The sequence below is a fragment of the Bombina bombina genome, chromosome 2 (assembly GCF_027579735.1).
Source record: "Bombina bombina isolate aBomBom1 chromosome 2, aBomBom1.pri, whole genome shotgun sequence".
Taxonomy (NCBI): domain Eukaryota; kingdom Metazoa; phylum Chordata; class Amphibia; order Anura; family Bombinatoridae; genus Bombina; species Bombina bombina.
The window spans coordinates 963532580-963560056 of NC_069500.1; the positions used below are offsets into that span (position 1 = coordinate 963532580).

At 36.3% G+C, this 27477-nt stretch overlaps 1 protein-coding gene across 1 annotated transcript in view; it reads right to left on the minus strand.

Moving 5' to 3' along the window:
• Positions 1–27477, minus strand: part of STPG2 (sperm tail PG-rich repeat containing 2) — an 829206-nt gene that overhangs the window by 274109 nt on the left and 527620 nt on the right. Inside the window, exon 11 of the mRNA XM_053700173.1 lies at positions 15226–15391. Within this exon, the coding sequence (XP_053556148.1) occupies positions 15226–15391 (166 nt within the window). The remainder of the gene's footprint in view (positions 1–15225; positions 15392–27477) is intronic.

Below are 27477 nucleotides of genomic sequence, written 5' to 3' on the forward strand. Positions count from 1 at the left end.
TACCTCTGTGAGGATGGGCTTGTGTATATCTATTGATTTTACGTGTTAATTAAGTATTGTGTGCCAGATCTAGATCATAGCTCAGAAACAAACTAATATGATATGTGAGCCATTAGACTATTTAGGATCAACTTTTCCTGGTTAGAGGGACATTATAAACTAAATTTTTCATTGCATAAATGTCTTGTAGATAATCTATTTATATAGCCCATAATGTTTTTGTTTTTAAATATGTATAGTTTTCTTATTTTTAAATAATATTGCTCTGATTTTCAGACTCCTAACCAAGCCCCAAAGTTTTATGAGAATACCGTTAGCTACCTTCTCCAGCTTGCTCCAGTTTGTGTACAGGGTCTTTTCATATGCAAAAGAAGGGGGAGGGGGGAAGTGTCTTATTTCTCACTTGCAGTGAGCTTTCCAGCTACCTTTTCAACAGAGCTAAACTGAGAGCTTCTAAGTAAGTTTTTAAACAGTTTTATACTGGATTTTTATATCAGTATATGTGCATCTTATTCTTTATAGTAGTGTCTATTACATGCAGTTATATGAAAATGAGTGTATACTGTCCCTTTAACTTTCATCTCTTGTAACTTATCGTGTATGCTAGTCATCTGACTTACACTATTGGGAGTTTGGTTGCTCAACAAAACTTAGAGTTGTAAAGTCTTTTCTAATTAGGAGGTTCCATCAATTTTGTAAGATTGTAGGATTAGGCTTAAAGCCATAATATTAGTCTCTCAGGTATATTACTAACAATTTCTTAAGTAATGAAAGTCCGTGTATCAACTAGTAAACAATCATAACTGGTTACATAACTTATCAGAACTGTCAAGAAATAAACATTCAACTGTAAATAGAACATTTTGATGAAAGGTTTACCATCTGTCGATCCCAGTCAATATAGCACTTTGGGTGTCTCCCTCCAGGTGAGAGGGATCAAAGTCACACTTTTTCCTTTGGGGCATAGGGTCCCACTTGGGTGCTGAGGCCCTTAATGCGGTTTGTGATATATATGGGCATGGAATAACCTGAGCCTCAGTAAAAAAAGAAGAAGATCCCCTTTGGTTCTCTGTAGGATGGATGTCAGCTGTTGCTCCAGGTTGGGAATGGCTGAAGTCCCAAGTTTTTAAAAGAGCAAGCCTTTGAGAAACCGAAGAGATGATATAGGTCTTGTTGTTCCTGGAGACAAACAGTTTTGTGGGGAATCCCCACCTGTATTTGACATTGTTTTGGCACAGGATTCTGGTTACCTCTGTGAAAATTCTCCTTTGTTGTAAGGTTCGGGGTGCAAGATCTGCAAAAATCTTGATATGAGCAAATTTTTAAGGCATATCTGTGTTGTGTAAAACAGCTCTTTGAAGGTGTTCCTTAAAAGTGTAAAAGTGCAGTCTTACAATAACGTCTCTGGGCTGTTCTGCTGGTAGGCTTCGGGGTCTCAATGACCTGTGAGCTCTATCCATAAGATTTTCAGTGGCAGACTGGGGCTTAGCTAGAAGTGTAAAGTATTCAGTTAGGAATGGTATCAATTCTGTATTGGATATCTCCTCTGATATTCTCAGGATTCTCAGGTTATTACAGCGGGACCTATTTTCCATGGCCGCCAACTTATCTTCCATCTCAGCTATATTATCTGCCAGGTTTTGCATATAGTTGAGTAGGTTTCAGTGGTCCACCCCCATATCCTCCTGTTTGCACTGAATTGTGTCCAATCTCTCAGTTGTGGAATTAAGGTATTTTCTTAAATCTGCTATAGTGGACGTTAGCTTTTCTGTGAAGGAAGCATGATGCGCATCAAGAAGAGATTTTAAGGAATCAAGGATTAATGTGGGTGAGACCTGAGTGTGGTCCCCTGATTGCAAATCTTGAAGGGCAGCCACAGACAGCAGAGATAATTCAGGGCTGGATGGGGGGGAGGGATAGGTGGTTTCTAGCATGTGTTCAGAAAGAACCTGTGGGTTCTTGCTCAATGTGCCAAAGTGGTCTGTCACAGTCCTTTTCACCCCTGATGACGGTTTATTTTTTTTCTCTGTGAGTGAGACAATCTGGGAGCCTGATAACCAATACAATATGTATTATAGTAGACCCCCCTGTGACTAGTTAGTTGAGAGTCCAAAGTCACAAGATAGGTTAGGTATTTCAAATGCTGGTGACTGGCTTTATAACTGCACAGGGCCTCTCATCCCCCTCCAACAAGCAGAACTAATTAGTGTTTATTATGTATATAAATGAGTTTAAAGATAATGCGGGCTAGCCAAGTGTCCGTAAGCTTTCTGTAGGTATAAAGTGCTTTGAATCCACCTTCTGTGACTTAAAGAGTGTAAGTGAAGTAGGCACTTATGTGGAAAGTTCAGCAGAAATATAGTGGCTTTATGTTTTACAACTACCTGTGTAGTGTACTCGAATAGGCCACAAGTTATAGAAAATCACTGCATGTCCAGATGTTACCGGGGCCTCTGCAACCTGCGTAGATGTTTTCTCCTCTGCACTTGTGAAGTCCTATAGAGGCCTATTAAATTTTTGCTTTAGGCAGTGGTAGCGTATCACATATCTCTCCCCCAAGGGATTGTCCCCTAAGGACGATGTGGGAAAAAGGTGTTTGGGTATGACCCGCAGGGAACGCGGGCTGGTGGGAAAGGGAGGGCAAAGATTCCTTGCACACAAGTCGTCAAATGTTAACCACAAGTAGGGACCAGTTGAGCTTTAAGTATTTATTGTTAATATGCAGTGCTCAGTAGTTTCTGTTGAGATCACTTACCCCGGATGCACTATGTCACTATTTATAGGTAGTCCATATGGGCCATGAGAGTCTCAGGAAAACTCCCTTTAAGCCTTAATGGTGCATGAAATATACCCTGTGTGTAAGGCTCCCAGGCCGCAATAGTACCCACAACATTATATGTGTATCTGGAGTCACTTAGAGTACTTATCTTTCTCCAGCGGCTGCTAGAAGCTTAATACTCTTTATCCATTTAGTTGGTATCAAGGGCTCCTGTTGTAGTTTGTGGATATGAAATTCCGCTTGTTGACTCAATATAAGACCCTTTCAGCACTTTCTACAGCAGAGCTCTGTTATGCTGCGTCCATTCTCATAATTGGCTAGCTCCGTCCCTCAAATGTTGTGTTTTTATTTTTTTATTTTAATATTTTATTTAAACCACTGCCACTAACTAACAGTACTTTCATCCAAAAATGGGTTTTTAAAAAATAGGATCCCAACTTTATAGGAACCTATTGCAATCCATTTTCATCAACACCACTGCTAAACTATCTGAATGTATCTAGTATTGTTATCTACAATACAATAAATGAGAAAGCTTGAAACCCATATTATTGAGATCAAGGTGAGAAAGGAGTTTCTCCAGTTCTGAGAATTGACCTCTCTAAAAAAAAAATATATTGTCAATATATCTAGTTTAGTCTTTATGTATTATTTACATTCATTTTTCAGAAACACTTTGGATTCCTCTTACTACTCTAAGTAACATTGCTCTGGGCCTGTATATTGCATAAATCTTTCTTTTAGATGGGTATGATTGTTATTTCTGCAAACTCCTGTTTGTGACCTCTGCTGACTGCTCACCTGCTTTTGAATGGCAATTATGTCCATGTCTATAACCTTACTTACAAAATACCTGTACTGTAAATACCATGATGTATTGTAAATACCATCCTGTAAATTCCATGTTGTTTTTCTTGACTGTGCTTATTGTAATCCACTATAATTGTATATTTTCACATTTATAAAAAAATATGTATTATTACCACTTTGCTTGCTAAACTGTTTTCTTAGTGATCTGCAATGTCTGTATTTTTTTTGTAAAATCAAAAATTATGCAAAAAAGAGAACTTGAGGTGACACATGACACAAGTTCCTTATGTGGCACAAAGTCCAAAGACTATTCAGATGATATTTTTTACACTTTTTTTTGGAAAGTAAAGCATTAACACATGCTGAGAAACTACCTGGATGTCCCAGTGTTATAGCCAGCTGGTACTTTCATCACTTGAATGAGTCAAGAAACTACAAATTGCCCCAACATGTATAGCCTTTGGTGACCTTTTACATTAGATATAATTGATTCTCATTTGAAAGGTTTAAGGTGGCACAATTTTTTTCAGTTAGCATCTGAATGCAATATCCAAAAGCAGTGAACCCTTTCCTTTGGTATATTTGGGATAGATTATAGGTGTTGTATGTATAATGTATATAGCATTCTCTAAAGACTCCTCTTTTATGTATATATATATATATATATATATATATATATATATATATATATATATATATATATATATATATATATATATATATATATATATATATATATATATATATAATATTGTTTCTCTCTTTAAAATGATCATTGTTCTTTCTAGGAGGTATGGCTGGGAATATGGGCCCCCTACTCATCAAAAATATTTTGAAGCATAATATGCCATATTGACATTTGAATAGGCTCAATAGTTTCTTTCAAATAAGGGTTGCATTCCATTTAAAGTAGTGTGAAAGTGAGTACAGGCACTCTAAAAGACCAATACTGAAACTATATAACCAGAAGACCATTGTGCTGTCTTTGTTGCTAAATAAAAAAAATATTTTAGAACTTACTCTTGGATTTTTAAAATGTTTAACCCTCTGAGGACTATAAAATACCAACATTATTGTTGGTAAATTGCATCATTTCTTACTCTACGTCCTCATTAATTGGCTTTGTAGCTGTTAGGGCAGTATAAATTGCAGTATGGCTCCCTGCACAAGCTTTATGGTATCTGCTACAAATAGACAAAGTTCAAAGGGAGCAGTGCACGAAGTGAAACCAAATAAATACTTTATTGCCAATTACATGAAACGCTGATAAAAAATAAACTCATAGTTAAATTGAAATGCAAAATCATTAGGTCTTATGTCTAATAAACACCATCCGGATGTATATTTGCAATACATAAAAATGCCCCATATAGGCTAGGACTATCTGATATATAAACATATACAGTTTATCCGCAATCAGTTAAGACATGTTTGATTCACTATATGTAAGACCTGAGGCCACACAAAAAAACATCAAACCTGCTTATCAAAATAAATACACAGGAACATCTGTAGAGCCAATCTATATAGAAACACAAATAATTATATCTATCACTGTTACACAATCTAACATGATAAAATCACTCTACACGGTACAAGCTATATTATTTTATCAAAGTCACAATTAAATGTGATATACACAGCCAATTTGTCAGGTGGGTAGATAAATAACTTTTTTTTTTTTACGTATAATCTTGTGCTTATAATGTCAAGCGTTTATTGATCATATTCTGTGGAAATGGCTTTTAAACACTTAACTGTAATCACCTGCTCTGGCTTGAAATGGCCAAGAGAAAAAGTCATAAGACAAAAAAATTTTGACATCTAATGCTTATGACAATAAGTCTGCTCATTTATAGTCTTTCACAAACTTTATGAGGCATTATAAATCTTATATTTCATTTTATGGCAAATTCCCTATTGAAAAAAAAAAAGATGTATTGATACGAGACATTAATCAATTCTCGTGGCATACATTGCAAGCAATGAATTCTACTCAGTGTAAAGTAATGCTCATTTTAATTACATGTTTAATTTAATTAGATTAGTGAAATCTAATAGATCTAACTGCACAAGACCAAACCACACCAATATGGCCGCTATCCTTTAGGGAAATCTTAGACTAAATAACAACGATAAATTCTTTTACTTTAATTAAATGTTTTCATGTTGAAAAAATGTCTACATAAAATAATTTACGCAGTGAAAAAAAAATTACCTGACGCATTTTTATAACAAATAGCTTGATAAATGGAGAATACTTCTCAAAATCCTTTTTAAGAGCTAATATAACTAATCATATAATAAGTAAACAAACACTTTATATCTCTGATTGGAATCTAAACAAATAATATTAATTATAAGTATTATACAAGAAGGACCAGATTATGAGTGCAGCGCTAACGTTTGCGTTCGAGCGATAAGGGGTTTATCGTGGTTGTTTGTGCTCATTGGGTTTATTGGTGGTTATGCGAGTTGAAAGTAAACGTGATCGTTTGAGCGCAATCACGATTTACGATAGATTGATCACTGCGTTCTCAGAGCTCTGGTTAACTGTTTTGTTAAACTAAAAAGTATCACAAAACACACCAAAATACATTACAAAGTACACTTACACTCATAATAACACCATCTATTAAAAATTATTAAAAACAAATATTGCACAGAAAAGTTCTAAAGATATGAGATCTCAGGTGTTAGAAAAAAAAAGGCAGCCAAAGGGCTTTACCATAGAGATATATACATATACATGTCTACATGTCTAAATATGTATGTATCTATAAATACATATGTACACATATATAGTGCATTGAAGCCCTTTGCTGTCTAGAAGATGAATACATATTTATGCTATATTCATATTTAATAAAGTGTTATACTGTTTATTTACTGAAAATATTTCACATTCCTATGTCCTGAACATAGAAGAATATATATATATATATATATAAGTTCTATTATATTTATATATTTATCCATCTCTAAAATTATTCAGAGCTAAACAAAAATATATTAGGGGTATTTTTGATCCCATGTAGTAGAGTAAACTCCATAAGATAAGTACCATAAATAAGATGCAAGTTTGAAATACATTTTTGGGATTGCATTTTTCTGTTAACGTTCCTTTTTGTAGATTGTAATACCTTTTTAATGGACCAAAAACATTTTGTATTCCATAAGTTTCCAAAACCCCACAGGTTGTTTCTTCTCAGGTCTCTTCTAAAGATGTGCAGCCTTGTATGTCAAGATGCTAACCTTGACAGGGGAGTTGCGTGAAGCTTGAGGGACACATGTTACATTGTAAGAATTTAGCTAAGTTATAGCTTGGCTACAGCATTCTGTGTAAGTTGCACATCTGGAAAACCAAATGACTGTGTACGTTAAAGCAGTAATCCAGATAGAATGACACCTTTGTTATATTAAAATCATAAAAAATAAGCTAATACATGATGTCTAAATATAAAAAGACCTTTTAAAAGCCTACCATATGATTTATACAATTAGCATAAAACTACATATTATAACTATTAGGGCCTATCTACTATCAACTCCGAATGGAGCTTGAGGCCCTGTGTTTCTAAAGACCGCTGCTCCATAACCCTGTCGGCCTGCTATGATGAGGCGGACAGGAATCGTCAGAATTCAACCCGATCTAATATGATCGGGTTGATTGACACCCCCCTGCTGGCGGCCAATTGGCCGCGAGTCTGCAGGGCATGGCGTTGCACCAGCAGCTCTTGTGAACTGCTGGTGCAATGCTGAATACGGAGAGCGTATTGCTCTCCACATTCAGCGATGTCTGTCGGACCTGATCCGCACTGTCGGATCAGGTCCGACAGACATATGATAAATAGGCCTCTATGTCTTAACTGATATGAGGATGCAACAAGCTATAAACGACTCTGGGCTAGATTACAAGTGGCACGCTAACGTTAGAGTGCGCAATATTGAAATATCATGCCCACACTAACTTGCACTCATACTACAAGTTGAACGTAAACGCGACCGCACAAGCGCAAACAAAATTTGTGCTCATTAGATTAAGCGAGACTACAGTCTTTGTGTAAAAGGCTAAAACAAAAGTTGCACCAAATGCAACATATATACATTAAAATAAAGTGTTACACTAATATTTACACTATCTAATAAAAATTATTCATGTAAATCTTAAAAATAAAAAGTTATAAGGGTTAAAAGGTATTTGGTGTTTGACAAGGTATTTGAATGGAAAGGGCTATTTAGTATATATACATACATACACATGTGTAAATACGTGCATGTATGTATATATTTACAAATGTATATCCATGTATACATGTGTATTTATATTTATATGTGTATGAATGTATATGCATGCATATATACACATATAAACACAAATACTTGAAAACATGAAAAATCATTTTAGAATATTTTAACAAGTAAGATTGTTGATGACCTCGTCAATGATATCCCTAGTGACATCACCAATCGCATAATCAATGGTATCATTAGTGACATAACCAATGACATTATCCTACAGATCAGAGAAATTATATATTTTCTTAATCATCAATGCCATTACTAGTGACATCACCTATGACATCATCAATGGAATCAGTAGTGACATAATCTTTAAAATCATCCTACACAAGAAATGATATTTTCTATATCATCAATGACATCCCTAGTAACATTATATCATAATCAATGCCATCAGTAGTGACATAACCTATAACATCATCCTACTCAAAGAAATTATTATTTTTAAATCATCAATGACATCACTAGTGAAATCAAACCCATTACATCATTTTTCAAATCAGAAAGATTATATTTTCAAAAAGTATAACTCACTAACAGCCACCACAACACACAACAATTTCTTTCTGCTTTTGTTAACCCTACTTTCCTTACCCTAGTCCATATCCTCATCTGTACACACAAGCATCTCCTTATATCTTCATCTCATTTCCTTTCCCTCACACACCACCTTGCCTTCTGTTTTACCCCTTCTATCAACCACATCTACACCCCACCAGCAATTCATGACTGTCAATTACCCTATTATGTACCTGTAATCTGTGGCCTTCCCCTTCCCACAGTAGTCTATTTTAACCCCCCTCCTTGATTTTCTCATATGGAGTCCTTCTCATTGTTTCCATTAATCATGCTGTCTTTCTCACCCTCTTATCTTTCTCTGTTAGCACATCAGTCTTCTCATCTTTTACCTTTTATTGCCCTAATTACTCAGGTGCACGCAGCCTCTTCTGTCCTCTTGATTTTCCTTTGTACAACATCCCTATCTTAGTGTTCTTGTGCGCACTTTACCTCCTACAGCATTTTTCTCCTTTTTCCTAGCACAGAGCCTCTTCCCAACCCTCTGATAACTATCATACATCATCCATCCTTAACCTCTTAGGTCACAGTTAACACATTTCACACAATCAATTAAGTCAACACAAAAAAACATACTCAATATCTCACTACATACTTATTTTCTAATGGAAACATTTATACATTTATACACATTGATGTAAATGGTGGTACCATTAATTCCAAAGGTCATTTGGATTTCAGGGCAATGGGGAGCTTAGGATTTTTTAGATAGGATTTTATTTGGGGGGTTTCATTGTGTGGGTTGTGGGTTTTACTGTTCAGGGGTTGTTTGTATTTTTTTTACAGGTAAAAGAGTTGGTTTCTTTGGGGCAATGCCCCGCAAAAGGCCATTTTAAGGGCTATTGGCAATTTACTTTAGGCTAGGGTTTTTTTATTTTGGGGGGATTTTTTATTTTGATAGGGCTATTAGATTAGATGTAATTAGTTTAAATATTTGATAATTTCTTTTTTATTTTGTGAAATTTTGTGTTTTTTATTTTTTGTAATTTAGGTAATTGTATTGAATTAATGTAATTGATTTAATTTCAGTGTAATGTTAGGTGTTAGTGTAACTCAGGTTAGGTTTTATTTTACAGGTACATTTGTATTTATTTTAACTAGGTAGTTAGTAAATAGTTAATAACTATTTAGTAACTAGTCAGCAGATTAGGGGTTAATAATATTTAACTAGTGGTTGCGATGCGGGAGTACGGCGGTTTAGGGGTTAATATGTTTATTATAGTGCCGGTGATGTCCGGAGCGGCAGATTAGGGGTTAATAATTTTATTTTAGTGTTTGCGATGCGGGAGGGCCTCGGTTTAGGGTTTAATAGGTAGTTTATGGGTGTTAGTGTACTTCTTAGGACTTCTTTAGTTCTGAGTTTTATGTTACGGCTTTGTAGTGTAACACTCATAACTACTGACTTTCAGTTTACAGTATGGATCTTGACGGTATAGGCTGTACCACTCACTTTTTGGCCTGACAGGCAAACTCTTAATACTGGCGCTATGGAAGTCCCATTGAAAAAGGACTTTTTGAAAGCTGCGGTAATTACGTTGCATTACGGCCAAAAAAGTGTGCGGTACAGATATACCTGCAAGACTCATAATAGCAGCGATAGTGAAAAAGCAGCGTTATGAGGATTTTTCACTCATAACGCAAAACTCGTAATCTAGCCGAATGTCATTTGTGATGTAATCAGTGATTACATGGATGATGTCATGCAAAGCACCCAGGGCAGGAACTGTTTAATTTTGGAATTTTCTTTCTTTTTCACTTTGAATTAAGAACTCTAGGCATTAAAGGGATACACCATAGAACTTTTGAGCAAGTAATGCAACTATACATAACAGATCAAAATTAAGTTATGCATTTATAAACAGCAACACAATTATGCCAATTCATTAATAAAGAGAATGTTGTTGTATTGTATGTCTATTAACAATAAATATTGACATACTCAAACATGATATAGCTGATACTTTACATTGTCAATTATCTATGTTTGATCAGTGATTCATGTTTTTTTGTCTCTGCATAATTATTTTGACTTTATGATGAGATTAAAGGAAGTGTCAGAAAACATTTCACATATAGGGGCCTATCTATCAAGGAGCTTAACGGCCCCTGTTTCTGGTGAGTCTTCAGACTCGCCAGAAACAGCAGTTATGAAGCAGCGGTCTAAAGACCACTGCTCCATAACCCTGTCCGCCTGCTCTGAGCGAGCACGATCGGGTTGATTGACACCTCCCTGCTGGCGGCCCAGGCCGCGAGTCAGCAGGGGGCGGCGTTGCACCAGCAGCTCTTGTGAGCTGCTTGTGCAATGCTGAATACGGAGAGCGTATTGCTCTCCGCATTCATCAATGTCTTGCAGACCTGATCCGCACTGTCGGATCAGGTCCGCAAGACATTTGATAAATAGGGGCCATACTGTCTTAAATTGTACACAAGCATCCAATCACATATGCATGTGTCCATGCATGCATGCACACACACATACACATTGTGGGCCAGATTACAAGTGAAGTGCTATTTAGCGCTTACGCTAGAGTAGCATTTTCACTAATTCTTGCATCCACTGAAATAAACCAACACATTAACAGACAAGCAAACTTTCCTTCCAAACTGCCTATAAACTGTACATATATCTTTCTAAAAGCACTAAAAGCCTCATGAGGTTTGACAGACATACATTTTAGCCAATTAGAGCTTGCTCACTGGAACTCCAAGTGCGTGAGCACAGTGTTATCTATATGACAAACGTGAACTAACACCCTCTAGTGGTGAAAAACTGTCAAAATGCCCTGAGAGAAGAGGCGGCCTTCAAGGGCTTAGAAATTAGTATATGAACCTCCTAGGTTTAGCTTTCACCTAAGAATACCAAGAGAACAAAGCAAAATTGGTGATAAAAATAAATTGGAAAATTGTTTAAAATTACATTCTCTATCTGAATCATGAAAGTTTATTTTGGACTAGACTGTCCCTTTAATATATTGAATACCTGGTTTAAAAATGAGGAGTTTAAAATATGAAGGTAAATTAAACAATATCAAAAATCAAAAAAGATTTCAATAAAATAAATAAAATACTTTTCTGCCAAGATCAGTCCTTAACTCAGAGTTGTATTTCATAAGCTAAGTAATTTACAGAATGCAAAGGAAAGAAATAGAATATAAATATTCTGGTAGTAAAATAATTACTACAATCAGTTAATAGAATTGTGTCTAATATATCGTTGGTTTCCCACATGCCAAAAGAAAACTGCCACGTAGCATTTTCACTAATTCTTGCATCCACTGAAATAAACCAACACATTAACAGACAAGCAAACTTTCCTTCCAAACTGCCTATAAACTGTACATATATCTTTCTAAAAGCACTAAAAGCCTCATGAGGTTTAAGTGGACATGATTAAAACAACTGTCAAGATTCCTCATTCTTACATTAGATCAGCTTTACTTCTTGACTACATTTTGTGCCTCTTTACCGGAAACTATAATCAATGATTTTTATGTGTTTATCTTTAACTTTTTCCAGTTTTTGGCTAACAAGCTAGATGTTTGCAATACGAGATTTAGTGAACCCATGGTAAAGCCCTAGAATCTAGCAACATAGCAACATTTAACTTAAAGGAACATTATTCTTATAGCATACATCAGAAATTAAGCACTGTACTTCAAAATAAATGTTTTAAATAATTGAATGTTGTAATTTTGTTGGAACTATTTACACAATTTTGCAAATCAAGAGTGGTTCAGGGATAGACCTCTTCAAAAGCCTGATGGATTCTGGGTGCTGTGTCTCCTTTGCTGTGGTCAATTAGGTACAGATGTACAATAAATGAGCCTGTGCTCTGATCTAACCAATCGCTGTGTAGAGTATTATAGGCTCAGGTAAATGTCATCATAAATTAATGTCATGACATCTCTTAATCTAAGCTACGACTATGGCATTACAGCAGAAATGAGTCAGCCAGGTCAGGAGCATCTGACCATCCTTCCGTCCATTGCTGTGTATGTTAAGGATCATTTTTATCCTGGTGATGAACCTACAATAAAAGCTATATTTTACTTAAACGAGATATTACCGAGCAGATTGTGTTCCTTCTGTTAATAATAGAATAATATTCACATGTACTACCAGTTAACTTTGTAACAGCAATGTGCCCCAGCCCTCTATATACAGTAGATACACTGAAGCTAAGTTGTAATATACAAGAATTTCATTTAAAATGACCTTTTTTTGACAATTGTTAATAGCTATCCAAGTAGTTATCCATTAATTATTGCTGAAAATTAAGACAGACCCAAGAGATTGCTGTTAATTAATGTGTAGCAAGGTAACTTTTACAAGGATCAAGATTATTATTTTTATATTTCAATGTTTTAATGCTTATAAATCTGCTTATCTGTTACAGTGAAAAGATAGAGAACATACATGTGTGGGGGTGGGCAACAGAATTATTATTGCAATTTCTTTTACATATTATATGAACCGAATATATTCTTTATGTCTACTTTACCCCTGGTGCATTCTATAAATCTCATTAAATTCTGTCATGCTGTCACCTTATTATTTTCTCCAGTCTAATTGTTTGTTCCAGGTAATCCAAAGAAAGTTTCCAGCACTTGAATCTTACAGTGTTAATTCATTCCTTTGTTACATTTTGTTGCTTTAATATGGACCAAAGAGCTACATAATATGATCTATGTTATACTGGTCAAATAATAAGATATAATAAATAACTGACTACAAATACATATTTGATGTTTTATTTTCCCATTGCAATACTTTACATTTCATGTACCTTTGCAAATATTCTCTTTCTTGTCTATTAATGGTAGTAGCTTCATTGTAATGTATAAATGTATATAAAACTTTATATTGTTAAAGAACTTGACTATATAAAGTATCATTTGCCATATGTAAAGTATGTAACATGTTTAAACAACATATCTTAAATTCCATATAGGTATAAAGAAGTTCAAAATATATATATAAAGATCAGTTGTCAAAGCTGCCATAGCTTGCTGGGTCTGCAAACTAATACATTTATCAGAAGTGATGGACCCTCAATGGACTGAATAAAGAAAGATATAGGGGCCCATTTATCAAGCTCCGAATGGAGCTTGTGGGCCCGTGTTTCTGGCGAATCTTCAGACTCACCAGAAACAGCAGTTATGAAGCAGCGGTCTAAAGACCGCTGCTCCATAACCCTGTCCACCTGCTCTGATGAGGCAGACAGGAAACGCCGGAAATCAACCGATCGAGTACGATCGGGTTGATTGACACCCCCTGCTGGCGGACGATTGGCCGCGAGCTGCTGGTGCAGTGCTGAATACGGAGAGCGTATGGCTCTCCGCATTCAGCGAGGTCTTGCGGACCTGATCCGCACTGTCGGATCAGGTCCGCAAGACCTTTGATAAATAGGCCCCATAGAACTAAACAGAGATGTGAAAAATGACAGCATTTGGAATTGGTTAGTTAAACAAATGCCAAAAATGGCAGTTATCTGGGGCATTATGCCTAATTTTGGTAAAAGTGCAAATATCTGTGCAAATGTCAAGTTTTTGCACATACCTAAAACTGAAAATGATATACACTTGGCTTTCTCACTAAGGTATAGATCTTACATTTTTGGATACAAAGTACAATCTAGCAGTGAATTTAGTAATACAATTTGAAAAATAGAGATGCTAAAATTTGTGAACAATTTTAAGTGTGTGAGAGGGATTTTCCTTGGATGTTTCCACTTCTCAACACTGTCAATATATTTACTAATCTCTATCTGCAGAATTCATTAACAGGTTTCCCCAGCTTTTCAAACTCCACTAGATACAGATAGATACATGTATACAAATATATATGTATAACGGTTTTCTCAAAATGACTGTGTTGTGATGAACTAGGTGTCAGTGCAACATTTAAAACCATTGCATTTATTAAATAATAAACTGAAATAAATCAAGCTTTGTCAGTTAGATCCTTCAAATAACCATTTTCTCATTTACATACATAGGGGTAGATTTATCAAGCAGCGGATGCTGCAATCTACCCCCAAAGTTTAAGGTCCACCTGAAACTTAAGTTAAGAAGCAGCGGTTGTAAGACCACTGCTCCTTAACTCATCCGACACCCCTGAGGTGGCAGACAGCAGTCCTCCTGATCAGATACGATCGGGATGATTGACACCCCCGGCTAGCAGCCAATTGGCCGTGAATATGTAGGGGACAGCATTGCACAAGCATTTTACCAGAAATGCTTGTGCAATGATAAATGCCGACGGTGTATGCTGTCAGGATTTATCTATGTCGGGCGGACATGATCCACTACAACGGGTCATGTCCGCCCAACATTTGATAAATCTAACTCATATTCTGGAAAAATACAAACTGTGTTATTGCACCCAATGGTGAGATTATCTAAGAAGCCTCATTAGCACTGCAAGGTCCCTCAGAGAATTTTAGAAAGTAAAATTGTAGCTTGAGAAATGTTTATCTTGCTATGCATGGTTCTGGGTGTGAAGGAGAGACATACATTGCAATCTAATGATAACAAAAAATCCCCAAAGATTTCTATTCATGCCAATGAGCTTTTAACTGTCAGGTCCATAGTGTTTATTTTTATGTAAAATATTTGTAGTAAATGATGTATCAAAACTGGCTGCATTATGTAAATATCCATTTACAGAAATCAATGCATAAATGCCATTTAAGTAAGAAAAATGCCACTCAATGCTGTTCATGATGAGGACAACGTGAAACTACTGTTCTAGCTTACCTGGCACTGTGCAGCTAGTTTGAATTTCAAGTGTTCTTGGTGCTGCGCTCAAGAATGAGGCATGTTTTCTTTTAGCTTGAACGGTCCTGGGGGCTCTGTATCTGCCTTTACCATGTGTTGTTTCAAATGCTTCACAAACATTGTAGGAACCGGGAGCTGGTGATTCCTAAATATTTATTAAAGATAAAAATAAAGCAAACAGGCCTATTAACATGTGAATAGTAGCAAGAAAGGGGATTAAGTATCTGACATTTTTAGAATACAGCAAGTAAGTGACAAATTGTAAGAAGGGAATACAGGTTAAAAATCTATTAATAGAAATACATTTAAAAAAATTAAAGGGATATGAAACTCATACATTTTCTTTCATTATTCAGATAGAGCATACAATTCTAAACAACTTTCCAATTTACTTCTATTATCAAATTTGTGTCATTCACTTTGTTAAAGGGATAGTAAACACCAAAAATGTTATTGTTTAAAAAGATAGATAATACCTTTATTTTCCATTCCCCAGTTTTGCATAAACAACACTGTTATAGAAATATATTTTTTACCTCTGTAATTACCTTGTATCTAAGCTTCTGCTGACTGCCTCCTTTACTCAGATCTTTTGACAGACTTGCATTTCAGGCAATTAGTGCAGACTCTTTAATAGCTCCACGTTTGTGAGCACAATGTTATCTATATGAAACACATGAACTAACACCCTCTAGCTGTGAAAAACTGTCAAATGCATTAATTTAAGAGGCGGCATTCAAGGGCTTAGACATTAGCATATGAGCCTACCTAGGTTTAGCTTTCAACTAAGAATAACAAGTAAATTTGATGATAAAAGTACATTAGAAAGTTGTTTAAAATGGCATGCCCTATTTGAATCAAGAAAGTTTAATTTGGACTTTACTATCCCTTTAAAGAAGCAAAATGCACTACTGGGAGCTAGCTGAACAGATTGCATGAGCCAATAGCAGGAGGCATATATGTGCAGCCACCAATCAGCAGCTAGATCCTAGTAGTGTATTGCTATTCCTGAACCTTTTCAACAAAATATATCAAGGTAACAAAACAAAATATATAACAAAAGAAAATTGAACATTTGTTTAAAATTGTATGCTCTGTCTGAATCATTAAAGAAAAACTTTTGGATTTCATATCCCTTTACGTTGATATAGATGAAACCGTATGTAAACTGCATGTTTTTAAAAAATATTTAAGGAAAAACATTTAATAAAAAAATACTGTTTCTCAAGTAATTAGTTTGACAAAACTGAGGATAATATTCTGAAAGTGAGTTAGAATTCCAGAATCCTTGTATTTACAGTCGTTTTTATAACATGGCTTACAGTCTAATTTAGAAGTATAATTAAAGAATGGAGCTCTTCTGACACAATTCTTAATAATGTGATGAAGACAGTTTTAATCCTTCACCTTAATGATTGGAAATACTACATTAGCTGCCAAGCTTTTGTTTAGTGACAGAGTGGTCCAATAATAGAACATGACCCATTGATGTATAGAAAATGAAATGAATAACATTTGTGTGCTATTTGTTCACAGGAGCAAAAGCATGTTCCAAAATAAAATGAAAGTAGCTGCCATCAATAAAGACAATAACCCTTTGCATTTAATATATTTTAAAGGCTCTGGTATTTGCTTCATGAGTAAATAGCCAATCAAAATTCATGCCACTATATCAGTTCAATTCTTTTAATTCTCCATAACTGTCTGTGGGATAAATTGTTACAGTACATTTGTAAGGTCTAAGAAACATCTTACTCAGCTGGTCAGAGTTCTTCACTGCCCAAACAATTTAAAATGTTAAAGCTTCCTCAGCATATTTATTTGAAATTTTAGTGCTGGAATTTATATATAGTACATGTTTTTTAATTAAAATATTGAATTCCATATGAAAAAATGAACAGTGTTTCACAATGTAATATATATATATATATACATATCTCAAAATAACAAGAGTATTGCATTTTTTGGACTAACTGTACATTTTATAAGATAACAAGCTTTTGGAAGAAAGTCTTCCTTTTTCAAGTCTGAAGCAATACTGACCAATTTGATGGAATTTACAGATTATATCTTAAAACATAGTATGGCTAAAAGGACAGTAAGTGTTACAGAGGTCTGAATGCAGGGGGAGGAGGAGGTGTTGTAAAAATCATGATGGGGTTTAGGAGACAGTGTCAGTAAAGGATAACAGACAGGGGAAATATATGGTTATACACAAAGCATATACTGACATAAAGTTATATATCAACATAGAATCAATATGTATAAAGATGTGAAATTAGAATATAAGATTGTCAATAAAGGAGAAAGGAAAGAAAGAAAAAAAGGGGAATAATAATAATGACAAAAGTGTGGACATAGGCTTTCCTGCGTACCTATGCATAGAGAGTATGGAGTATACAATGTAATTGACTACAGTATATGAAAGTACATTACAAAAAAATTTGATAATGGGTTAAGAAACCAGAGTCCACATTTAGTACTGAATTTAACAAGTTGAAGTGCATTATCATTTTCATTTCAAAGGTTTTTCTTTCCATGGTGTTTTTAAAGTTGCCTCTAAGAATCTTGATTTTGAGGTTTTGGATGGAGTGGTCAGGTTGGGGGAAATGGTGACCAACAAGGGTACAGTATTTTGTTTCACAGTGGTTTTTGATTGAGTGTCATTAACCCATTAATGACCACAGCACTTTTCCATTTTCTGTCCGTTTGGGACCAAGGCTATTTTTACATTTTTGCGGTGTTTGTGTTTAGCTGTAATTTTCCTCTTACTCATTTACTGTACCCACACATATTATATACCGTTTTTCTCGCCACTAAATGGACTTTCTAAAGATACCATTATTTTCATCATATCTTATAATTTACTATAAAAAAAATATAAAATATGAGGAAAAATTGAAAAAAAACACACTTTTTCTAACTTTGACCCCCAAAATCTGTTACATATCTACAACCACCAAAAAACACCCATGCTAAATAGTTTCTAAATTTTGTCCTGAGTTTAGAAATACCAAATGTTTACATGTTCTTTGCTTTTTTTGCAAGTTATAGGGCCATAAATACAAGTAGCACTTTGCTATTTCCAAACCACTTTTTTCCAAAATTAGCACTAGTTACATTAGAACACTAATATCTTTCAGGAATCCCTGAATATCCCTTGACATGTATATATTTTTTTTTAGTAGACATCCCAAAGTATTGATCTAGGCCAATTTTGGTATATTTCATGCCACCATTTCACCGCCAAATGCGATCAAATACAAAAAATCGTTCACTTTTTCACAAATTTTTTCACAAACTTTCGGTTTCTCACTGATATTATTTACAAACAACTTGTGCAATTATGGCATAAATGGTTGTAAATTCTTCTCTGGGATCCCCTTTGTTCTGAAATAGCAGACATATATGGCTTTGGCATTGCTTTTTGGTAATTAGAAGGCCGCTAAATGCCACTGCGCACCACAAGTGTATTATGCCCAGCAGTTAAGGGGTTAATTAGGGAGCTTTTAGGGAGCTTGTAGGGTTAATTTTAGCTTTAGTGTAGTGTAGTAGACAACCCCAAGTATTGATCTAGGCACATTTTGGTATATTTCATGCCACCATTTCACCGCCAAATGCGATCAAATTGAAAAAAAAAGTTTAATTTTTAAAAAAATTCGGTTTCTCACTGAAATAATTTACAAACAGCTTGTGCAATTATGGCACAAATGGTTGTAAATACTTGTCTGGGATCCCCTTTGTTCAGAAATAGCAGACATATATGACTTTGGCGTTGCTTTCTGGTAATTAGAAGGCCGCTAAATCCTGCTGCGCCTCACACGTGTATTATGGCTAGCAGTGAAGGGGTTAATTAGGGAGTTTGTAGGTAGCTTGCAGGGTTAATTTTAGCTTTAGTGTAGAGATCAGCCTCCCACCTGACACATCCCACCCCCTGATCCCTCCCAAACAGCTCCCTTCCCTCCCCCACCCCACAATTGTCCCCACCATCTTAAGTACTGGCAGAAATTTACATATGCTACTGTGTAGGATCCCCCCTTAGCCCCCAACCTCCCTGATCCCCCCCAAAACCGCTCTCTAACCCTCCCCTCTGCCTCATTGGGGGCCATCTTGGGTACTGGCAGCTGTCTGCCAGTACCCAGTTTGCAAAAAAAAAGTGCTTTATTTTTGTTTGTTTGGTTTTTTTCTGTAGTGTAGCTTCCCCCCCACACAGACAAACCCCCACCACCTTGCTGATCGTTTTTTTTTTAAACGTTTTAGCCATTTTTTAACTTTTGATTAACATTTTTTATTAATGCCTTTTCTGTAGCGTAGCGGTTCCCACCCGCTCCCTCCCCGTGCACGCGCCCGCCCCCGCCCTCCCGTGCACGCGCGCGCATCCGTGCGCGCCCCCGGCCATCCCCGCCCACGATCCCGCCCCCCCTGCACATCACCAAGGCCATCGATGGCCGCCACCCGCCTCCCGGTCCGGCTCCCACCCACCAACGCATTGAGCCACCGATCTCCGGTGCAGAGAGGGCCACAGAGTGGCTCTCTCTGCACCGGATGGCTTAAAAAGGTTATTGCAGGATGCCTCCATATCGAGGCATCACTGCAATAACCGGAAAGCAGCTGGAAGCGAGCGGAATCGCTTCCAGCTGCTTTCCACACCGAGGACGTGCAGGGTACGTTCTCAGGCGTTAACTGCCTTTTTTTTGAGGACGTACCCTGCACGTCCTCGGTCGTTAAGGGGCTAAGTTCATCCGAAGGTGCAGTTTTTGGCTTGTTTCTCCAATATAACATCCCACCTCACATGCAGTGCAATGTATCATGTATACCACATTTGTGAAAGCTGCACAGCTAATCACAAGAGTAAATCCTATAACATTAAAGGGGCATATTCATGTATATCTGCAAATGTGGTATACATGATACACTGCACCTTCGGATGAACTTAAACAGACACTTAATCATAAACCACTGTGAAACAAAATACTGTACCCCTGATGGTCACCATTTCTTTCTGGACTTAATGTGGACTCTGGTTTCTTAACCCATTATCACAATTTTTTGTAATGTACTTTCATATACTGTAGTCAATTACATTGTATACTCCACACTCTCTATGCATAGGTACGCAGATAAGCCTATGTCCACAATTTTGTCATTATTATTCCCCCTTTTTTTGACTATCCTATATTCCCCTTTATAAATAATTTCACATCTTTATACATATTGATTCTATGTTGATATATAACTTTATGTCAGTATATGCTTTGTGTATAACCATATATTTCCCATGCCTGTTATCTTTTGCTGACACTATCTGCCTGTCTCCTAAACCCCCATCATGATTTTTACGACACCCCCTCCTCCCCCTGCATTCAGACCTTTGTAATGCTTTCTGTCTTTCTAGCCATCCTATGTTTTAAGATATAATCTGTAAATACCATCAAATTGGTCAGTATTGCTTCAGACTTGAAAAAGGAAGACATTTTTCCGAAAGCTTATCATCTTATAAATGTATAGTTAGTCCAACAACAAAAGTATCATTGCTCAATGCAATACTCTTGTTATTTTGATATCTAATCTCTGGACTAACACGGCTATATAATATACACACACAAATATAATTATAAAGTATCAACAAAATATAAGCAATTTCTATATCTTGGCCCATACCCTGAGTAATACTTACCAGTGAGACCCCCTTCTCCAGGGGGTGTGGACAGAACCGTCCACTCCCCCAGTTACCAAATAAAGGTAACAGTGAGACACCACCCCTTCCTCCTCCTAGTGAGGTCTAGCCAAAATAGTTGAAACCTGGCACAAAAGGAAGGGAGCCTGTATTACTCAGGGTATGGGCCAAGATATAGAAATTGCTTATATTTTGTTGATAATATCTAATTATCTTGGCCCCCCTGGTAATACTTATCAGTGAGAGAATACAAAGCAGTAATGCAAGAAAGGGTGGGAAATAAACAACTGAAACTCAAAATACTACAAGAATTTCACAAAATTTCTGTCCAAATTTAGCGGCTGCTGACTGACGAACATCCAGTTTATAGTGAGACATAAAGGTATTTAAAACTTCCACACTGCTGCTTGACAGATCTATTTAGGTGAAACATCTGCTTGAAAGGCCCAGGAAGTTGAAACTGCCCTAGTGGAATTTGTCTTAAGCCTATCAGGTACCTGTTCCCATTTTTGTTGATAGGCTTTAGAAATAGCCTGAATAATCCATCCATAAATTGTTGTTCGAGAAGGTGCTTGTCCCTGATGAGGTCCTTTATGGATTACAAAAAGTTTTTCAGTTTTCCGAATATCCTGGGTTCTTGAGATATAGATATGAAGACATCAAACTACATCTAGCCTATATAGTGGTTTCCCATGAGGATCTTATTGTCCCAGTCAAAAAGAAGGAAGCACAATATGTTGATTGTTATAAAAATCTGACACCACCTTTGGAAGGAACTCTGGCACGGTATGAAGGACCACTTTATCCTGATGAAACACAATAAATGTCTTCTTGACTGAAAGAGCTTGAAGTTCTGAGACCCGTCGAGCTGAAGTAATGGCTACCAGAAAAATTGTATTCAGGGTGAAAAAAACACAAATACATTTTACGTAGAGTTTCAAATGGTGAATCTAAAAGGGAATCCAAAACCAAAGGCAGAACCCATGAAGGAACTCTTGTTTTGATTGAGGGACGGTTATCAGCCAAAGTCTTAAAGAACTGGACCATTAAAGGGATTTTAGTCCATCTGACTCCTGATATTGCAGAAATTGCTGATACTTGAACCTTAAAGGGCCATGATACCTAAATGTTGAAACACAGTATTCACACCCCATTGTAAAGGACTTTAAGCAGCAAATGAATATGCCTGTCCCAGGACCGGCGAGGGAGTGAGCCTCAAGCACACTTGTGTTATTTTCCTATTCAGTTTAAGGAAGTTTACAATAAAATCTCATGGGAGTTAAGTGAAATCTCATGAGGTCACAGTAAAAGAGTTCATGTGGTTGTCAGAAGGAATCTCCTACATGCATACTATTGCATGTCACACAGCCCCCACAACTATAACATCCTAGTTTTCTTGTTTTCAAACACGTTTCTTGCTGATAACACTGCTTGTGATCAGTTTTGTCCAGCAGGTCTCTGATGTTCCTTGCTCTATGATATACCATTCTTGCTGGCTTCTGTTTCCAATTTGCAAGACTCTTACCAGTCCCCAAGATATCCCATCTATTGCATATGGATTGTTGTATGGTTGAATGTATCAGGGTATACATGGCGATAAAATTAAGTTGTTGGTCTGTTGTTGTAATGTCTCTTCTGCCATGGCCCCTTTGTTCCAATCTGTCACACATCAAGTCAAGTTGGGATTTAAGTAACTCTGGTTCAGAGTTATTTCTTACCACTCTAGTTAGTTGAGGAGATAACCCCTATTGTTTGATGTCTAAGATGGTAGCTAGATGCCAGTAGAAGGGAATTTCTATCTGTAGTTTTCAAATAAAGGGAAGTGCCAAATTTAATTCCCTGATCATGTCTTTTTTTGAAGATATTCAAGTCTAAAAAATGTATTTGATTTAAGTCATGTTCCATCTTAAACCTAATGGGTATGTCCATATGGTTAAAAACCTGCACCCAGCTCTTCAAACTTTCAAGATCACCATTCCATAAGAGAAACAAGTCATCAATATATCTTGCATAAAAACCAACGTTTGGATGTTGCATAGGTTTCATTAATTCAAATTCATACCATAACATGTAAATGTTTGAATAGACTGGGGCCATGTTCGACCCCATGGCCGTACCAGCTATCAGCAAATAGTAGCTGTTCTCAAAACTGAAATAATTTTTGGTGAGGCATTGTTCCATAAGTTCCAATAGAAACTCTAAGGTGGGCCTTTATAATTCAGATTTCCTGTGACTATGGATCTGACAGCCTCCAACCACCTAAGATGGGGAATAACCATAGAGGCTGTCAATATCCACAGTCACCAAAATATAATTTTCATCGATAAAGTCAATGTCTCGTAACTTTCTAATCATAATAGTTGAGTCCAGTAGGAATGAGAATTAATTTTGTACCACACCTTTTGGGATCATATATTTACTTTTTGGCATTGCACCCAAACAAAGAACTGTTATTATCCTATTATTGAAGCTTTTAAGTCTATTTCTACATATAGAGTCTGAAGAAAAGGACATCTTTATTTTGACTCCCCCAATTGGATTAAAATATCTGTTTTTATTTTTAACATCTATTTTTTCTTGCACATATTATGGAGACAGGGGCTTCAGCTCCAACTTTAAACCCAACAGGAGCAACTCATGTCATTGATGAGGACTCAGTAAACATGGATACTTTTGTATTTACAGAGGATGATGCAGAGCAGATCAGAAACACCACAGACCTATGTAAATTGAGAGGTGATACCCCCATTGATATATACCATAAATTACTTAATCTAAATAAACGTAGAATTGATTTTCATTTACACTCAGTCTATTTATCAAATTATCATAAAAACAAGCTAATACCTAGAGGTTTTAGAATTAGTAATGTTCCAACCTTAGGTAGATCAAGTGCAGGAAGTGGTGCTGTATTTTAAATAAGTGTTCCTATGATTTAATTTTACTAACAATTGAAGCGGTATCTAGACTTGAAAGGAAAATCCAAATAGAGGTACTTACTGATGATAAAACAGCGAATTGGATAGTGAAACTTGACACATTGGTCAAAAAATACAACAATTATCTATTAGCCTTTAAAAATAGAAAACTTTCTACTGTTGAAACTGACTATTGTGAGAAATGTATATATAAATGGTTATATGGAAAGGAAGATAGACGTAGGGAATACAACCCCAGACAACGTTACTTTAATAGTACCAGGAACACGATTGACACTATTGATACTAGCAGTGGGGAATCTTCAGGGAGTGACAGTACCACTACTAATATTAAAGTTGGTGGTCCACAATCCACCCTGGGCAACATTACCACTAGATCTGCAAACAAAACTCTCAACACTCAGTCAAAAAACTCATGAGGTCACACACTAGATGAGGGGGTTACAAAAAGAAAACCCACCCAGAGGAAGTAAACATAGTATATAACCTTAGTTCCAGACCCCTCACTGATGATGAGACTAAATTATTGAACAGAGGTCTTTCATTTATTCATACACCTAGACATGATAGTTTTCAGACAGCGGTGGATGTGTATCGTTTTCAGAGACAAATGAACTTAAAAGAATACTTTAAAGAGAAGACATCAATACAAACTGATCCCACCTTTAAGGTCCATTCTAAGTTTGACCCACAGACATCGAATGATTCATTCAATAGCTTCTCTAGATTAATTTGCTCTGACTGTGAAACTAAGACTGATACCTGTACATTTTCTAAAATTTTAAATCAGGAACGGACAGCCCATACCCTCATGAGGGACACGACCATCACTATACGCCCAGCTGATCCAGGACTATAGTGACTATAGACTGGAGGCATTATGTCAACTTTCTGACACATCCACCTATGAGATTGCCCTCTAATCCCATGGGTCAGTTTAAAAAGATTATTGATCAGACTATTAACTGGGCCCTTCAGATGAATTACATCACTGTAGAGGAGAGTGATTTTTTTACCACTGATTTTCCAAAAACTACATAAGTCTATCTCCTGTCGCCATGGGAGACCAATAGTCTCTGCCATGGAGTCCTTACTATCAGGGATAGCAAAATATGTTGATTTTCAACTTCAACCACTGGTACAAAATTCATTCTTATTCCTATTGGCCTCTACCACTATGATTAGAAAGTTACAAGACATTGACTTTATCAATGAAAATTATGACTATGGATGTTGACAGCCTCTATACGGTTATTCCCTATCTTGGAGGTTTGGAGGCTGTCAGATCCATAGTCACAGGAAATCTGAATTATAAAGGCCCCCCATTAGAGTTTCTATTGGAACTTATGGAACAAAGCCTCACAATAAATTATTTCAGTTTTGAGAACAGCTACTATTTGCTGATAGCTGGTATGGCCATGGGGTCAAACATGTCCCCAGTCTATGCAAACATTTACATGTTATGGTATGAACTTGAATTAATGAAATCCATGCAACATCCAAACATTGGTTTTTATACAAGATATATTGATGACTTGTTTCTCTTATGGAAAGGTGATCTTGAAAGTTTGAAGAGCTGGGTGCAGGATTTAAACCATATGGGCATATCCATTAGGTTTAAGATGGAACATGACTTAAATCAAATACATTTTTTATACTTGAATATCTTCAAAAAAAGACATGATCAGGAAATTAAATTTGGTAATTCCCTTTATTTAAAAACTACAGATAGACAATCCCTTCTAATGGCATCTAGCTACCATCCTAAGACATAAAAAAAATGGGGGTTATCTCCTCTCAACTAACTAGAGTGGTCAGAAATAACTCTGAACCAGAGTTACTTAAATCCCAACTTGACTTGATGTGTGACAGATTGGAACAAAGGGGCCACGGCAGAAGAGACATTATGATTGCTAGACATAATTTGGACAACTATTCACAAGACATGCTTCTATTATCTACTAAAAAATAACCTACAACGACAAACCAACAACTTAATTTTATCACCACGTATGCCCTGATACATTCAACCATACAACAATCCATACGCAATAGATGGGATATCTTGGGGACTGATAAGAGTCTTGCAAATTGGAAACAGAAGCCAGCAAGAATGGTATATCATAGAACAAGGAACATCAGAGACCTGCTGGTCAAAACTGATCACAAGCAGTGTTATCAGCAAGGAACATGGTGGAAAACAAGAAAACTAGGATGTTATAGCTGTGGAGACTGTGTGATGTGCAATAGCATGCATGTAGGAGATTCCTTCTGACACCCACATAAGAATCAAAGGCCTAGATTTGGAGTTTGGCGGTAGATGGGTTGTTAACGCTACGCAGGCTTTTTTCTGGCCGCACCATAAAATTAACTCTGGTATCGAGAGTCCAAAAAAATGCTGCGTTAGGCTCCAAAAAAGGAGTGTAGAGCATTTTTACCGCAAATGCAACTCTCGATACCAGAGTTGCTTACGGACGCGGCCAGCCTCAAAAACGTGCTCGTGCACGATTCTCCCATAGGAAACAATGGGGCTGTTTGAGCTGAAAAAAAACCTAACACCTGCAAAAAAGCCGCGTTCAGCTCCTAACGCAGCCCCATTGTTTCCTATGGGGAAACACTTCCTACGTCTGCACCTAACACCCTAACATGTACCCCGAGTCTAAACACCCCTAACCTTATACTTATTAACCCCTAATCTGCCGCCCCCGCTATCGCTGACCCCTGCATTATATTATTAACCCCTAATCTGCCGCTCCGTAAACCGCCGCAACCTACGTTATCCCTATGTACCCCTAATCTGCTGCCCCTAACACCACCGACCCCTATATTATATTTATTAACCCCTAATCTGCCCCCCTCAACGTCGCCGACACCTACCTACACTTATTAACCCCTAATCTGCCGAGCGGACCTGAGCGCTACTATAATAAATGTATTAACCCCTAATCCGCCTCACTAACCCTATCATAAATAGTATTAACCCCTAATCTGCCCTCCCTAACATCGCCGACACCTAACTTCAATTATTAACCCCTAATCTGACGACCGGAGCTCACCGCTACTATAATAAATGGATTAACCCCTAAAGCTAAGTCTAACCCTAACACTAACACCCCCCTAACTTAAATATAATTTACATCTAACGAAATTAATTAACTCTTATTAAATAAATTATTCCTATTTAAAGATAAATACTTACCTGTTAAATAAATCCTAATATAGCTACAATATAAATTATAATTATATTATAGATATTTTAGGATTAATATTTATTTTACAGGTAACTTTGTATTTATTTTAACCAGGTACAATAGCTATTAAATAGTTAAGAACTATTTAATAGCTAAAATAGTTAAAATAATAACAAAATTACCTGTAAAATAAATCCTAACCTAAGTTATAATTAAACCTAACACTACCCTATCAATAAATTAATTAAATAAAATACCTACAATTACCTACAATAAAACCTAACACTACACTATCAATAAATAAATTAAATACAATTCCTACAAATAACTACAATTACATAAACTAACTAAAGTACAAAAAATAAAAAAGAACTAAGTTACAAAAAATAAAAAAATATTTACAAACATAAGAAAAATATTACAA